Source organism: Genypterus blacodes, unplaced genomic scaffold (assembly GCF_046128005.1).
Source record: "Genypterus blacodes isolate CSIRO-AG114 ecotype Tasmania unplaced genomic scaffold, CSIRO-AGI_Gbla_v1 ptg000064l_1, whole genome shotgun sequence".
In the NCBI taxonomy this organism is placed as follows: Eukaryota; Metazoa; Chordata; class Actinopteri; order Ophidiiformes; family Ophidiidae; genus Genypterus; species Genypterus blacodes.
In genome coordinates this window covers 1,532,200-1,547,226 of record NW_027466876.1, presented here as the reverse complement: position 1 = coordinate 1,547,226, position 15,027 = coordinate 1,532,200, and the positions used below count along the sequence as shown (strand labels likewise).

The 15,027-nt window shown below is 43.4% G+C and overlaps 1 protein-coding gene across 2 annotated transcripts in view; it reads right to left on the bottom strand.

The window, feature by feature from the left end:
* The window catches only part of LOC143004113 (exostosin-1-like), a 216,886-nt gene extending 212,696 nt beyond the window's left edge, over window positions 1–4,190 (bottom strand). Inside the window, exons 1-3 of one of the 2 annotated variants that reach the window (XM_076155005.1) lie at window positions 4,075–4,190; window positions 3,900–3,978; window positions 2,282–3,033 (exon numbers count right to left, since the gene is read on the bottom strand). In XM_076155005.1, the coding sequence (XP_076011120.1) occupies window positions 2,282–3,033; window positions 3,900–3,978; window positions 4,075–4,190 (947 nt within the window). Of the gene's footprint in view, window positions 1–2,281; window positions 3,034–3,899 lie in introns of both variants that reach the window. The other variant, XM_076155004.1, reaches the window with a different exon arrangement.
* Between the last annotated feature and the right edge of the window lie 10,837 nt (window positions 4,191–15,027).

The following is a 15,027-nucleotide window of genomic DNA, read 5'->3' as shown; positions in this document are numbered from 1 at the left end:
ACATTTTGTTCCTTTGGTCATGTGGCACTGTGGTATTAAAAGTTGACAAACTGGAAAGAACGATTGTAGAATGTGTTGTTTTCCAGCTGCCATTTCTCAATTGTTCTTGCGCTCAATGTCCCAAAAAACTCTTTAAGCCACATCTGACAGGTAAAGTTGGGGTTTCTTGGTATGATTTTAACACAGTAAGTTAAATAACATTTAGTCACATTATAAAATTAGATTGTTTTCATGACATTTTGCATATTTCAATAAATGTTTTCAACATTCATCTACGCATTTACCTCTTTGCTTGCATTTAAAAAATATTGTACAACATGTATATATTTATTTATTAAATGACTGGTTTCTTTGAGCCATTCACCACATCAAACATTTGTCACATTTAATGAGAGGTTGTTTTGTTTTAGCAAATGTATGAAAACATATATTAAGTCTCCGTTTTTTGTGATGTAAAAAAAACAGTTACCCATTTCTAAAAAGTGACATTTAACAATGCATGTATGAGTTGCGCGCTGCACTGTGCACCAGTTAATGAACCAATTGCACCAAATCAATCTTCACTTGCACATTGCTGAGTTGTAATGTTTGCTCAAATCAAATATCCCATTGGTTTCACTCAGAGTCTGGTTTGGCTTGTCTGAGCTGGGTTTCAACTGATTTCCTTCAGTAAATAAAAAACAGAGCCGAACAAAAAAGAAAAAACGCATTTACTTTTTGTAATGCATTTTTCTCCACGGGTGTCCAAGACAAAATTAAACTAAGACAAAACAAAAATGAAGTACACCGGCAGTTTTGCCGGCATCTGACATGCTCGGCCCTCAATCTGGCAGTCTGGTAGAAGAGCAGTAAGGTGAAGTGATCACAAGATGGCTGTGAGATTTGCAAGTGATACATACATCTATTTCAACTCGTTTTGAGGTGTAAATATCATTTAATATTGCTTGTTTATGTGGCCATGTAAACAACAACAACGCAAGTGTTTGTAGTGTGTATTTTAAGTCAATCTAAGGTATTAAATCTTATATCCACCATAGGGCAATAACATATATCTGTAAAACCACTTCCAAACAATGATGAGGATACTAAACATCTGAGCAGAAATAAACTGAACGTATTTTTCAGTTAACTTCAACGTTTCCTTTCAAATTGGCCGCTTCATCCTACTGCAAAGTGGAGCTGAATCATTTCAGCAGCATTAGACCATAGTAGTCCTTTGGGCCTCTGCAATATGCGAGCCTAAACTATGCAACAGATGGCTAACACATCCTGGAAAAGCAAGAGAAGTTATCATGTCGTTTCCACTCCACTCTGCATGCAGTGGTTTCTCCTCTTTTAGCTGTCAACTCTCGCTAAAATTTCTCAAAATCTCCTCAAAAAGCGTCGCTCCTCACCTCAGATCGTTTTTTTCCCCCCGACCGACTGCCGAGCTGACAGAACTTTCCCTCTCTCAACAGTTGACACCTCTCTGCTCCTCCCTCACTCTGTCTTCTCTTTCACTCACACACATACAGTACATAGTATGCACACACACGCACGTGCACACACACACACGGAACAGCGCGCACACACATTATTGGAGCATTTTGTCTCAGGAGCACAGCAGTCGGGAAACTCAACTCCCTTGACAATTCTGAAATACTCACATTAAAGTGTTCAACCTGCTCCACACATAGAAGCGAGTACAGTCACCAACTCTCTCAAGCACAATGATTCCCATCCATAATACCAACGCACACACACACACACAGACACACACACACGCGTATGCGCCACTGCAAGGAATACACAAACATGTTGCATTTGAACAACCCAACAGTGAACAAAAGCAGATAATGAGATAACTACCACAGTCCCAGCATCTGCAGAGCTGCATCAGAACACAGGGACTGTCCTGTCTTGAGGACGACACGCCAACAACAACCAACCGTGCAATGAGAAACGGGAAAGACAAAACACAACTCCAGCAAGTAGAAAACATCCTATGTCACCAGATGAGACACTAATAATCTAGGTTCAATTGCAAAGCCTAACCAGTAGCAAAAAACCCTTGAGTAAATTTCTTTACTAAGAAACTTCCTCAACTTAACAAATTCATTGAAAATCAATCATATCAGTGATAAGTCAATCTCAGTTGATAATATCTTCCTGCCAATGTACGTGTCAGGTTAAGTACGTATCACCTCAAGATCGTCAAGACAATCAATTGACTTTTTGCGTGGATACGAGTGAACACCAAGAAAGAGGGGAGCGTGTAAAAAGATCAAAAAGTAGGTCTTACTTTGAGTATTCTTCATTATCCCTGTTGCAGCGAGAGTCCTTGTGTTTCTCCCAGTCCTTGCCGTGCTTGCACGTTGTCAGCAGGATAACGTCTTCCCCGTTGTTAATGTGGTACAGAGCATTCCTCGTCTCTGAGCCGATGCCAGTCAGGTACCGCTTCCCCTTAAAAACCAGCAGGTACTTCCTGGAGGGCGGCACGTCGTTCAGTGTCAGGTAACCCATCCCCCCTCCTTTCAGGGGGTGATCCTTGGAAAACAAGGGGATGGAGACGTCAAAGTTGGGCCGGAAGTTGACCACGTCTGCACTTGCCTTGGCCAGCATGGCCTGGCCCACCTCGAAGCCCAGATCTTCGGTGTAGTCCGGCCAGGTGCCAGAGTACAGGTTGAAGATGAGGTGGTTCTTGCCATCGTTCCATGTGGGCAGACTCTGGATGCGAGACCTCACGTTCTGGATGTACTGAGCCGACAGCTGGTCCCTGTCTAAGGTGTCTACTGCCAGAATGAAGAGACAGGCCCGCGAGGGGTCTGTGGTGTGGAACCGCGACTCCTCAATGGATGACAGGATCTTCTGGTAGGTCTCTGATATCTCATCCCCTTTCTGGGGCGGGTAGATGTAGACCCGGAAACCCCACTGGCAGCGAGCAAAGTCGAAGCAGGTTTCCATGCGACAGCGCTTGTTTTTGTAGATGTTATCGCGGATGGCTCGACGTTCTCGGGGAGAGGTGTGCTGGTGATGAAGCTGGGGGCTGTCCTCCTATTCATACACAGACATACACACACACACAGTTATGACAGTCCAACATACAGGAGTGCCACATATTAAATTGTAATGTCTATGGTTTGTCTGTCCATCTGTCCATTCTGTATTGTCGCTTGTCCCATTCATGGTCGCTGGAGCCGATCATTGAGCGAGAGGCAGCGTACTAACAGAGAGACAACTCAGCCACAGTCCCATTAACACCTACAGGCAATTTAGAGATCCCCCTTCACTTAAGCTGCATGTGTTTGGCGGTGGGGGGAAACCGGAGAACCCGGAGGAAACCAGCGCAGACAAGGGGAGAACATGCAAACTCCATCACAAATAAATAAATCTCAACTCTGAGATTCAGATTCAGGTACGATGCGTTGTGAGAAAAGGTGCTTGTTTTTATAAAACCACCTTTCAATTCATGCCTTTTTTAACTCCATTTCCTTGAACTACAGATTGTAGACGCATTACCCCTCTTTCTCTTTGATTAATTCACAGTAAACGAGCAATGTAAGGCTATAAACCGCACCATATGGCCAAGGGTCCCAGGATGCTTTCAAACCTGAGATGTGTTTTCTGTAGTAGGCACTTCTGGCTAAGTGATCCTCTGAGGTCCCAATTTGTTTTGCTTCAATATAAACAGCCTGAAATAACAGATTGTGGATATATTTTTCCGATGTGCCCATTTCTGTACCGGCACCATCAAAAGAGACAAGGATCAAGTCGGAAAAAAGCTGGGGTGTTCTTTTAATTAGACGTGATCAAAGTATGTCCACCAGTGATGATTCAGGTCATTACTAAACAGCAGCGTATGCATCCCTCACAGCCATCATCCACCCTCCTGTACAAACACAGCGTTATTCTCTGTCTACCTCCTGCTCTCCACCCTCCAGGTAAGGCTCCAGCAGATGGGTCGGCTCAGGCCAGCGTCTGGGTGGTCTGGACGGGCTCCTCTGCGGCTCAGGCTGGGGCCCGGGCTGGTAGACCTCCTGGCTGTGGCGGTAGTACTGGTAGTCCTGCTGGTGGTACTGGTGGTACTGGTGGTGCTGGTGATACTGATACGGCTGCTGCTGGAACTCCCCGATTTGCAGTCCCCACAAGTAGATGAGGAAGAGAAGACCGGCCCCCACAGACACGAGCAGGTACCGCTTCCTGGCCTGCATGTGTGCTGCGGGGGGAGGAGGAGGAGGACGTGGTGGGTTTAGGAGGTGGGGAGGGTGGGAGGGGAGGTCAGAAGAACAGGGAGGGGGAGGGGAGGAATGCTATAACAAGGAAGAAGGAAGGTGAGAGAAGGGCAGGGGATGATGTTCGGAAAGATGAAGAATTAAGGAGGGGGTGGACGGGAACGGACTCGAGGAGGAAGACCGACGTACGGGAGGAGCGCAAACGGAGAGCAGGGGGGGTAAAGCGGGAGGCAGAAATGGATGAGGAGAGGGGGTGCAGGGAGGTGGGCACAGGTCAACTCGACCCAGAGGGCGAACTCTCTATCCACAGCTCGACATCTTTGGATCTGGAGTCACTGAAAGAATACAAAGTGTACAGCCAGGGATCAGCAATAACCTCACAAACAACAACCAAATATAGTGACTTATTAAAAAGGTCAAATAGAAATACAAGGTAACTGAAAGAAAGAAAGAAAGAAAGAAAGAAAGAAAGAAAGAAAATATGTCAGAAATCTAAATATAAGTTATTATCTTGAGACGTTTGGTGACAACGTTTGAAAAGACAAGCCTCCAAAAGTTAAACTGCGCAGGAACAACAGCCAGTTTAACGCCACACGCGTTCATAAAATCTAGGTTATTGCTTTGATTTAAGTTCCTGTGTTATTTTTGGGAAATTGGGCAGCGGATTTAAACTACTGTCGAGCACTTTTACCATTGATTGACAATTAACTTGCTTAGTAATTTGAGAAAAACACCTGGGGTACATGCCAATATTCCAATCATGGCCATGAAAAGCTCTAAACTGCAACACATTTGAGTTTAGTAACGTTTTACTGAATCATTCCAAATTGCAAACTATATTGAGTCCATGGGTGTAATGGAGGAACGGCTGTGTCAATCACTGTCGCCTACCTGTTTACCGGGAACACCTGTGGTCCCATGGAAAGGTCTGGGAACTCCGCTGCTCTCCCCTCCAGCCTGAGCGGGGCTCCACAGTTTGGAAACACATCCTCCACTTCTTCTCTCCACGAAAGACCCAAATTGCACACACACACACCGTCCACACACTCCCCGCGAAGTATAGAGCGCATTTACTGGGGTCTGCGTCCGGGGAGAAGCCGAGTGTACCGGGATGTCATCCTACGCCGCGTCCCGCTCGCAAACTTTTCCCGGAGAAACCGGACACGCTCGGCGCTACCGGCCGGACGAACCAACGCGCAGCTCGGCAGGTATCCGTGGTATGAATGTCTCATGTCTTCCCAAGCAGCCGTGATAACATCCGACAGCCTCCATCCAGAATTAATAACCAACGTGTTAAACAAAAGCGCGTCGCCACGCGTCTCCCATCATCACCGCCACCTTCCCAAAAACCCCTGCGAGCAAAGAGCCAAACTCCCCCACTCTGGAATTATAATCCACATTCCCACCGGCACGAGGCGGTTTGCGGTGGCGTACAGGTTCAAGTCTTCATCCCAGGTGAGTTCAGGGGACGTCGGCGCACCTGAAACGGAGACGCGTCATTAAAATCCTATGAGGAGCAACTGCGCGGTCAGCTGGGTGGCTGGGCTCTGAAGGGTCACTGTGGAGGTTCAGGTGAACCGCGTAAGGAGACCGGGGGGCGTTTGGGGCTCTTCCATCCCGTCCACGGTGCCGTCGGTCGCCCTCGTATCCCTTCTCCTCTTCCTCCTACTCCTACTCCTCAATCCCTCCGCTGGATCAAGGCTGCGCCACCGCCGCGCAGCATCGTCAACAGACAGCAGCAGAGTGTTGGCAGCGCCGGCGGGGGGATCCGAGCGCAGGGCGGCAGGTTTTGGGGGGTCTGATCAGATGGAACGCGAGGGGATACGCGCCGTCATCAACCCTCGCTTTGTTGGCTAATTTGTTCTCATCGCCGCGGGTAGCAAAGATAAATGAGACAGCATGGCGATTTTTATGGAAAGTAAATCACCGGGAAGTCCCAGAGGAGGATTCAGGAGCTGGCATGTATTTGAGCTCCTGTGCCTGCTGCGCTGTTTTGTATTGCAAAACCGAACTCAAACTAAAAAACAGTCTTTGTTACTATTATACCATCTTTAGTTTAAGTCTAAAATTTAGTTCATTCATGGAATCATAGTCAGAATCAGAGAAGTTGGATGGATTGAAATTGCCCTTAAGGCATCTGAAGTTGTGTTAGAGTATGTAACAGTAAAACATATGTGACTGTCATCATAAGTACATCGACCAAGTAGAACTCCAAACATTATTTGTCATTAGTTTTACTTCTTATATTTGCCAAACAATATTTTCCAACCCCTCACCCGCTTTCCTGCTATCCAATTATATTTGTTGGTGTTATAGTTTAATTCATTTATTTTATTAATTATACATCTGTTGACTCAGTGAGTCAAAGCTCATCCTGTCGGTTCTTCCGTGATTGACACACAGCTGTCATGTGACGTCTGAGGGGAACTGATTGCATGCATGGCCACAGCTTTTCGTCTTCTGATGACGTATACTTAAATAAAAATAGATAAATACATATGTGTTGGTATGAGCAGATGTGATTAGTATGTATTTATATAAAAATATATAGAATTGGTGTCTCAAACGCAGGGGGGTTCATTACTTCAGAGTCAGTCTTTGTGCCGCACAACATACATATCATGTATGAAATATTGCCATCTTGTGGTTAAATTTATGTTACAACACCCAACATTCTGTTTGAACACTCGCATTAGTAACTTTTGAGAATTTAATTTGTCATATCAGGATACTGGTAATTTATTTGATCATTGACATTAGGCTTTTGGATTTACTACTGTTATGTGCAAGTATACACTAGTTTGTTATTATATAAATAATTAATGTAAATGCATTTATGAGTCCTCTATTCTGTATTTGGAAAGGAATGTGGCAACCTCCAGCGATGTGGTTAATAAAATCGGTCTTAAATGAACACAACTATATATTATGAGTTTAAAAGGTTTTTATCTGTGGCATGTTTAAAAAGGCAAAAGAGCAAATAACCTAGCCTTGTCTTCACTGGTTTCAGAAACATCTTTAGAGATCCATGAGACACTCAGGGGTAGTATGGATGGTTAAAGGAAGAGAAATGGCAAACCAGGAAAGGATGTTTTCATGTAAACCTGGTCTCTCATCTCCATTAGAAGCATAAATCCTTAAGCGTGACTTTGGATCGGAGCAATACAATCCATAATGTCCCCCGAGGGTTGATACAATTCTCTCTGTGCACACCAGAGAGTGAATCTGAAGTTGTACTGTGCCAATACTGTGTTAAGTGCGACAGACTGCAGGCCTGGCCAGTTCCGGTAATGGCTTCATGCTCGATTACGGCATGATAAATCTAAAAAGAAACGTCCTGTCGCTGCCCCAAGAGCAGCAATGGGGGCCAAACTTTGCTCTTTCTCCAGTCTCACTCCATTGCTTCAGCTCCTCCACTTCCCTGTTTCTGCCACTAATCTAGATGTGTGACTTCAGATGACTGCACTGAAGCTCTTGTATCGTCTTTTATCCAAATATATGTAGATAAATACTGTAACATCATATTTAATATATGAAAAGATTGTTCTCCCTTGATGGCCTGTAAGAGTAGTAGAATTTGATCCGCTGATTTCATTTGTACAGATTTTCAGTTCTTTCCCTGTCCGCGGACCTTGATCCCCCCTGGCATTCTTTCATTCTGAGCTCCGCCGTGGAGTTTTGTGGTATTACCACTTCTCTATTCTTACTCTGTGCTTTATTCTCAATAATGCCTTGCTTGAGAGTCAATTTCAGGCTCAGCAGCAGCATAGAACTGATCTCAGTGGGAAACATTCTGGTCGCTTGAACCTTGTTCACCCTTCAAGACCTGAATCTTCTTTTCTCTCTGTCCTCTGACACAGGTTTTGTGTGTTGTCCTGTCTGATCCATCAACCCCCTGAGCCCTGATGCCCCATGCTGGCCATCAGAGAGGCCTTAACAACACCAAATGCTTCATTTTGTGTCTGTTATGCAGCTTTTAATCCTCCAGTTCAGCTACACCATATGTTCCCCATGTGAGCTTAACATTTTGACCAAATATGAAGAATGTTCTGGACAATTCTGTACTGCTATTTGTTACAGTTGATGCACCGGATTAAATACTATATATTTTTTATAAGAACAGTTTGATTTAAATAGATTTTCAAAGTGGATTGTATTCCCTCACACATTCAAAAGTTGTTGTATTGCTGTTCTGAGAAACACCAATGTTTACACTAAATTAGGTCATCCAGCAGGGAAGACATATTCCTCCAGTAATAAAGCAGAAAAAATGCAGAAAATGCAAATAAGCTGCTATTAATATAGAGAGAATGAATAAATAACAACACTTCAGTGCTGCATTTGTTTTGTGTATCATCCATTTTCACTTGGATTGTCACATTGTTGATCTGATTTTCCACATTTTAGATTCCTGAAAAAAATATAGATAATAATAATAATGAGGATGATTTTGTTAATGATAGTGATATAGAATAGAAATAATGCGGCGCAATCAACCATGAAACAGGTGATTACTGCTTCTGCGTCATAACAGCCTCCCAGCTATCAGACGGTAATGGAGTAATGACTCAGGGAGGTGAAACGACACCTCTCAGGAAACAAACAATCTGATCTGCTAATTGGAAAAATGTGTAGAAGAATAATGTCAGTGTTTGTCTAAAGCAGCTGGAATCATGCAGTGCAAAGTGGAAATATTTTTGTTGTCTGTAGCAACACAGCATGCACACTCCTGCATGAATAAATGAGTCAATGAATGAAAATGAACCGATACACTCCACATACCAACACTTATTCTAAATGATATCTGGGCAAGACAACCCACAATCCTGCTTCACTTTCAGTTTCTTTATTGTGAGTTGTTTGTTGGAATAAACACTAATGCATTGACTCATTATAAAGAATTATTCAGAATAAAAAACAGAGCATATGGAAACAGGCCGGTAGCAAGATTGTTGTTCAACCAACTGATTTCCTCCGGAGAAAACTACAGAAAGCTGTTGTTTTAAGTCATTTAAGTCACAAACAAGATGATCAGAACCCCAACAATGTGTCTGAGGGTGTTGCTACACACACACACACACACACACACACTCAAAGAAAAGCAATGATTCTCTTCTGACTTGTGACTGTTTTATCAAATGATGCCACTCATAATGTAACCCCCCCCCCCCCCACACACACACACACACACACACACACAAACACACAGAGGGGGAGCCAGCTGGATCAGCAGCTCCTATAATCCAGTGCTGTTCTGTTCAGACGCTCCAGCTGAAGGATTTGAGGCAGCAATGCAATTTTCAAACAATCCACATTTTCAGACCATCTGGTGCCGTGCAAAACTCCAAATCGGAGTGCTTTGTGCTAATTACGATGTGTGTGAAGCTTATAACAAACCAGCAGGATAACTCCATCTACTGTACATGAGCATCAAGTGACAAATGGCCGGCTCATTGACCAATGACTTCATTCTGGTCAAACCATCTCAAATTGTAGTTGTAAACACGTAAATTAATTGTGTGAGCTTGTGACTATATTCATTGTTATGAATTAAATTGTTTTTTTGTGCCACCCTTTACAACAAGCAGCTGTAATGGGAGACAAGTGTGACACAAGCTTCATGAATGAGCTTCAGTTACGGTGTTAAATGGGTTTTTATGAATCCCATCTTGGCTTCTGTAAATCCTGTTTGCGCACGAACAGCTTCCTGTCATGTCCACTGATTTACTTCAATGTTTTATATGTCTTTATAAAGCAGATAAAGGACAGGGGGGAAGCTTTGTATCTCCACCTCCTTCACTGTTGAGGTAAAGCAGGATAGATGCTCCACTTAGTGTTTTGCTGGTTGGAGCGTATTTTGCTTCCACGTGGGCCTTGACTGATAATATCTTATCCCCGGCATCAGTTTCAGAGTCACAGGGAGCCGCGGGGCGAACACATCGCTCTGCGGCGCTCCACTGCAGTGCAAATTGATTTTTTGTTGTGTCACCACCACCTTACTGCAAGCTTGTGTGGGAGGGTTTATGGAGGGGGGGGGGAGTGAGTCATGGAGTCATGGAGTCATGGAGAGGCACCTCCCCACGAACATATTAGGGTCAATCGATGATAGGGAGAGCAGCCAAGAATACACACACACACACACCTCTCTCCTCTCCTCCCTTCCTTTTCCTTGCATCCCTCTCTCTTCCTCCCCTCTCCAAGAGTCAGTGACCTTTTGCCCAAAGTGATGAAATGTCAAGAGGGATGGTTGTAAAGTTGGAAGAGGTTAACAGGGGCGAAGGACATGCCCGTTGTCATGGAGACCGCCTGGTGTCCTGTGTACGGTGAGACTTTTAAGGTTGTTTTTCATTCTCAGCTCGGCTCAGTGAGATATGGCAGCATTACTCATCCCCTCACTTCCTGAGTGTATGTGTGTGTGTGTGTGTGTGTGTGTGTGTGTGTGTGTGTGTGTGTGTGTGTGTGTGTGTGCTTCCATAATTTCTTGTGCTATAAAAAGACATTTAATGACATTTTGGATTATGAACACAATTATCCACCTGATAGAAAATTATTTTTTCTGTATTAATTTAGTTAAAATGTTTTTTTAATGGTTTATGGTTTAAAGGTTAATTTTAGTTAAGAATTAGGTTACGATTGGCTTCAGAATCATTTTAAACTTTTAATTGTTACCTATCCTTTGCTATTTGTATATAAATGTCAATTTCCTACATTGTTACAATGCTGAGAATGAACATTTGATCATCATTTTCTGTCCACTAGGAACATTTTGGATAAATAGAATCAGTTTCATGTCCCCTGTCCACTGCTGCCTCTGTCATGCAGGCTGCTGTCAGCTTCAAGATGTCCACTGCTCCAATCCGCACCCTGCTTTGGTGAATATTTGATGGGGATGAATGAATTCCCCTCACAGCCGTCCCCATAAAAGACTCTCAGCATTAATGGCTTGTGATGGAAGCTGTAAATTCATGTAAAAACGGCGAGGCCGTCTCGAGTTTTTTGGCATTTCAATTATCCGCAGCACCCACCGCCGTACACTCTGTCACCCTGTCATATTTAATGTTTTAATATTCTGCTTTAAAAGCCTGCACACACACACATACACACACACACACACACACACACACACACACACACACACACACACACAAACACAGACATCCGGTTCCTGCGTAAACATTTGCAGCAAATCCATCCACATCCACACATATTTGATTTATAGTCTGAGTCTACGCTCCAGTGACTAAGCAGAGTAAATGAATGACGTTTTCATACATTTTCAAGTGAGTGCGAAGAGCAGGTTATTTAGTGTGTTATCCATTTGAGGAGCAGGCAGGCATTCAAGAGAGCATGCATCATCATGTTTATGTTGGCTGTAATACATAATCATCTTTATTTACATGACACCTGTACAGTTTTCACACTGTCTACATTTATCATCCTATTATTTGTCACATTGCAATTTTTTGTAGTTATCAACTTTTTTTCTGATATCTGCTGCTTGGCTTCTACTTTCCAACACTCTTCTCCCAACAAAAGTGGAGGGGATTCCATCATACATCCACTGCTTATCCAGGTCACAGAGGCAGCAGCACAGTCATCCCATTCCATAAGGCCCATCCTCAAGCTTCTCCTGGAAGATTCAACATCATTCCCAGGATAGCGGTTTTACTCTGAGCTTTCTCTTGATGTATAAATTTCTCGTTGTGTCCCTTAGACTGAGTCGGCGTGGAGGAAAGCCAGGGAGTTGGAAGAGTTGGAACGTATCCACATCACTCCAACTGACTCGCACTTTTGAACATGATCCAAAGACACTTGAACTCTTTCATTTAGGAGCGGCTCCTTACCATTCCAAGAAGATAATTGCATCATCTGCAAAAGGTAGAGATTCCCAATATGAAGCAATACATCTTCATGCTCAGCGCTTTTAACCCGACTTATTAACTTAACCATCATTTTCTTTCTTCTGTCTTCTTTTCATCCTTGCTTCTGGCTTAAGCTCCAAACGGCATTCCTGGGAAGTCTGCGCCAAACATAAAAGCTATTCCAAATGTCTGCGGCAAATGTGAAAATTCCTTCAATACATGACATGATGGCATTTAGATAATGAACTGTCACGATGAGAATGAATTGAGATTAAACAAAATCTGGAGTTTGTTCCAAGTGAGCACAGTAGTGATGCGACGGAGCTTTTGTTGTTGTCCCTTCCTTTTCTGAGTCAATGTCATTGTGCTGTCCCCATTTTCACTCCGTTGCTTCCAATACAGAGAAGATAAATCAACTGTCATGAGTGTATTGATTTGGGGGGGGGGGGGGGGGGCGGGGGATAGACTGACAGTTTGTTGACCAAACTAATTTTCCCTCTTTCAGTTAATAAAGTACACAGGGTGCTGTTGTTTCCTTTTTCATTCTCTACCAGAAGCTAAATGTTTGTCCATCTTCCTCTCCATTTATTGTGACAAATCATGTGTCACCGTGACGGAAACAGAGCACAAACGGCACGCACGTAACCACGTATACACTCAGGCTGCAGTAGCTGCACCCGTGAACACCCGTCAGTCAGCTCGACCTTTTACGAATAAGATAAAGAAGCGCCAAGACCAAATCCTGATAGTGTAGGATATATATGGGAAGCGTATATGAAACAAATATGGATATAACATTATTGGGTGAATATTCACAGGCTCCCCTCCACTTTTTTGATCCATTCCTATCCGCTCCTGTGTTCTCTCACCTGGACGGATGGTTTGACTGAATGTGCGGACGCTTTGCCGGTTACGCCACATTGATTATGGCTGGAAGGAAAGAGGCCCAGGAGGGAAATGTGCCAGGCAGTTGGAGATATCTCTCTTTCTGCTGTGATTTTGATTGCTAAAAGGCTCGGTGGCAGAAATCCAATGTGAATGCAGAGGCGGAGCATTAAATGTTTTTCAACCGTGGAGGAGAAAAATTAAAGATTCTTAGTGTAAATTTGCTGAAGGGTTCAAAGAATTAAGCCTGGGGGCCAAATGATGGAGGAACAATCTGTCAAACTTTTGATTTTATGAAAGTAATAAAATAAAATACTGTGTACCAAGTGCACCCAACATGATGCCATCCAGATGTTTTTGTATATGTTCCATTCTAGCTGGGAGCCTTTCGAACATGTCAGTGTATTCTTTCTCAAAATCTAAAGAAGTTTAGAAAAATTGACTTTGTCTGTTTGAAAGTATTGCTGCAGGTTTAGCTGAAGGAGAGGATAAGAAAAGAACAGGAAGTTATAACTGGTTTCCTGGTGAAACACACACACACACACACACACACACATATAGTAATAAATGCCTTGTCTGATGAAATCCCACATAAAGTGCGAATATTAAATTTGTTCTGTTCGGAGGAAGCAGCACAGCATTGATCTGAATATTAACCCAGGTTTCATGCTTGGCCTCTTCCTTGCCGAACTTCCACTGAACCGCTCTCTCTTTCTCCTCCCGCTCTGCCACCAACTCATTTTTCTCTCACAAACTATTGATCTCTTTCTCACTCGTCCAGCTATGAATAAATCACAACCAAAGTGACAAAGAGGCTGCTGTGGCCTAAGGAAGACGACTCTCAGCCGGTCCTGTTTCCCAGCACACGAGGAGGAAACGTCTGGGCTGCCAGAGCTGCTCCCACCTGAAGAACGATGCTTTTTTATCTTGAAATGTCACAGTTTATGACCAGTCTGAATAGCGAGGGCAATCCCAATCTGTATTGTTTGACGACAGCCGCACTGGCAGACATCCTACACATATCAGATTTATATCCACTAGTGAATGTGGCCCAACATGGATCTAAACAGGATTGATTTTCCTTTTTAGATCCTTATTGGTACATAATTGTCCTATTACAATTATGAAATAGTTATCTATCTATTAACATTGACGTCTATGCTGTTGCTCCTTTAATGATGTTGGTACTTCTTCCAATAGTTGTATCCATATCCAACTCTGAGGGTCAATATGACCTCTTTAAATGTGTTTTTCTGCAAGTGCACCTAATCCAAATTGTGTCTATGTGTGTCTACGTGTGTGTGTGTGTTCTATATTTTTTGGTTGTAGTTTCATGGTCAGCTGTGTTTTTCATGGTCCTCTTCCCTCCATCAAAGGTGAATTTACATTTAGTCACTGTCAGCACTTCCCCAGTCCCGCCCTGCCCTGCCCAGCTAAGCCAAATCAAATGTCACACCATCTCCTGGGGCGGGTATTAATCTCTCTCACACACACACACACACACACACACACAGAAAAAAAACACACACACACTTCCAGGCTCAGAGACAGATAGGAAAGCAAAGAAAAAAAATATTCTTTATGCATTTTTTCAATTATTATTATTATTTGCATTTTGTCTTTATTACACCGTTAACAGCAGAGAGGCAGGAAAATGACAAGTGGGATTGAAAAAGGAAAACCTGGGACATCACAAAGACACCGCTCTCACTCTTTCACCTTTGTGTTGTTAAGATTTGACCCCCAAAATTCCGGTTTACAGCTTTGGATAAACAGGGAGACTTTCCATGAATCTGTCGTTGACTCACGGAGTCTGAGCAGACTGATATATGACACGGATCCAGTGTGATTACTTTTTTATTGCGCAATTCATCAAAGGCCGCACTTGTCATTTTTGGAGGCAGCTCTCACACGTTACGACGTATTGATTCACTGTGCGGCCGTGCTTTTTTAATGCTGTTTTAATTTTTATTTAGCTTGACCTGAGCCGTTTTCGGGATTTTCCTACTCTGAAGATTACAGCTGTGGAGGAAAACAGTGGATGTGTAGCTGTCATTTTAATGCTTCAA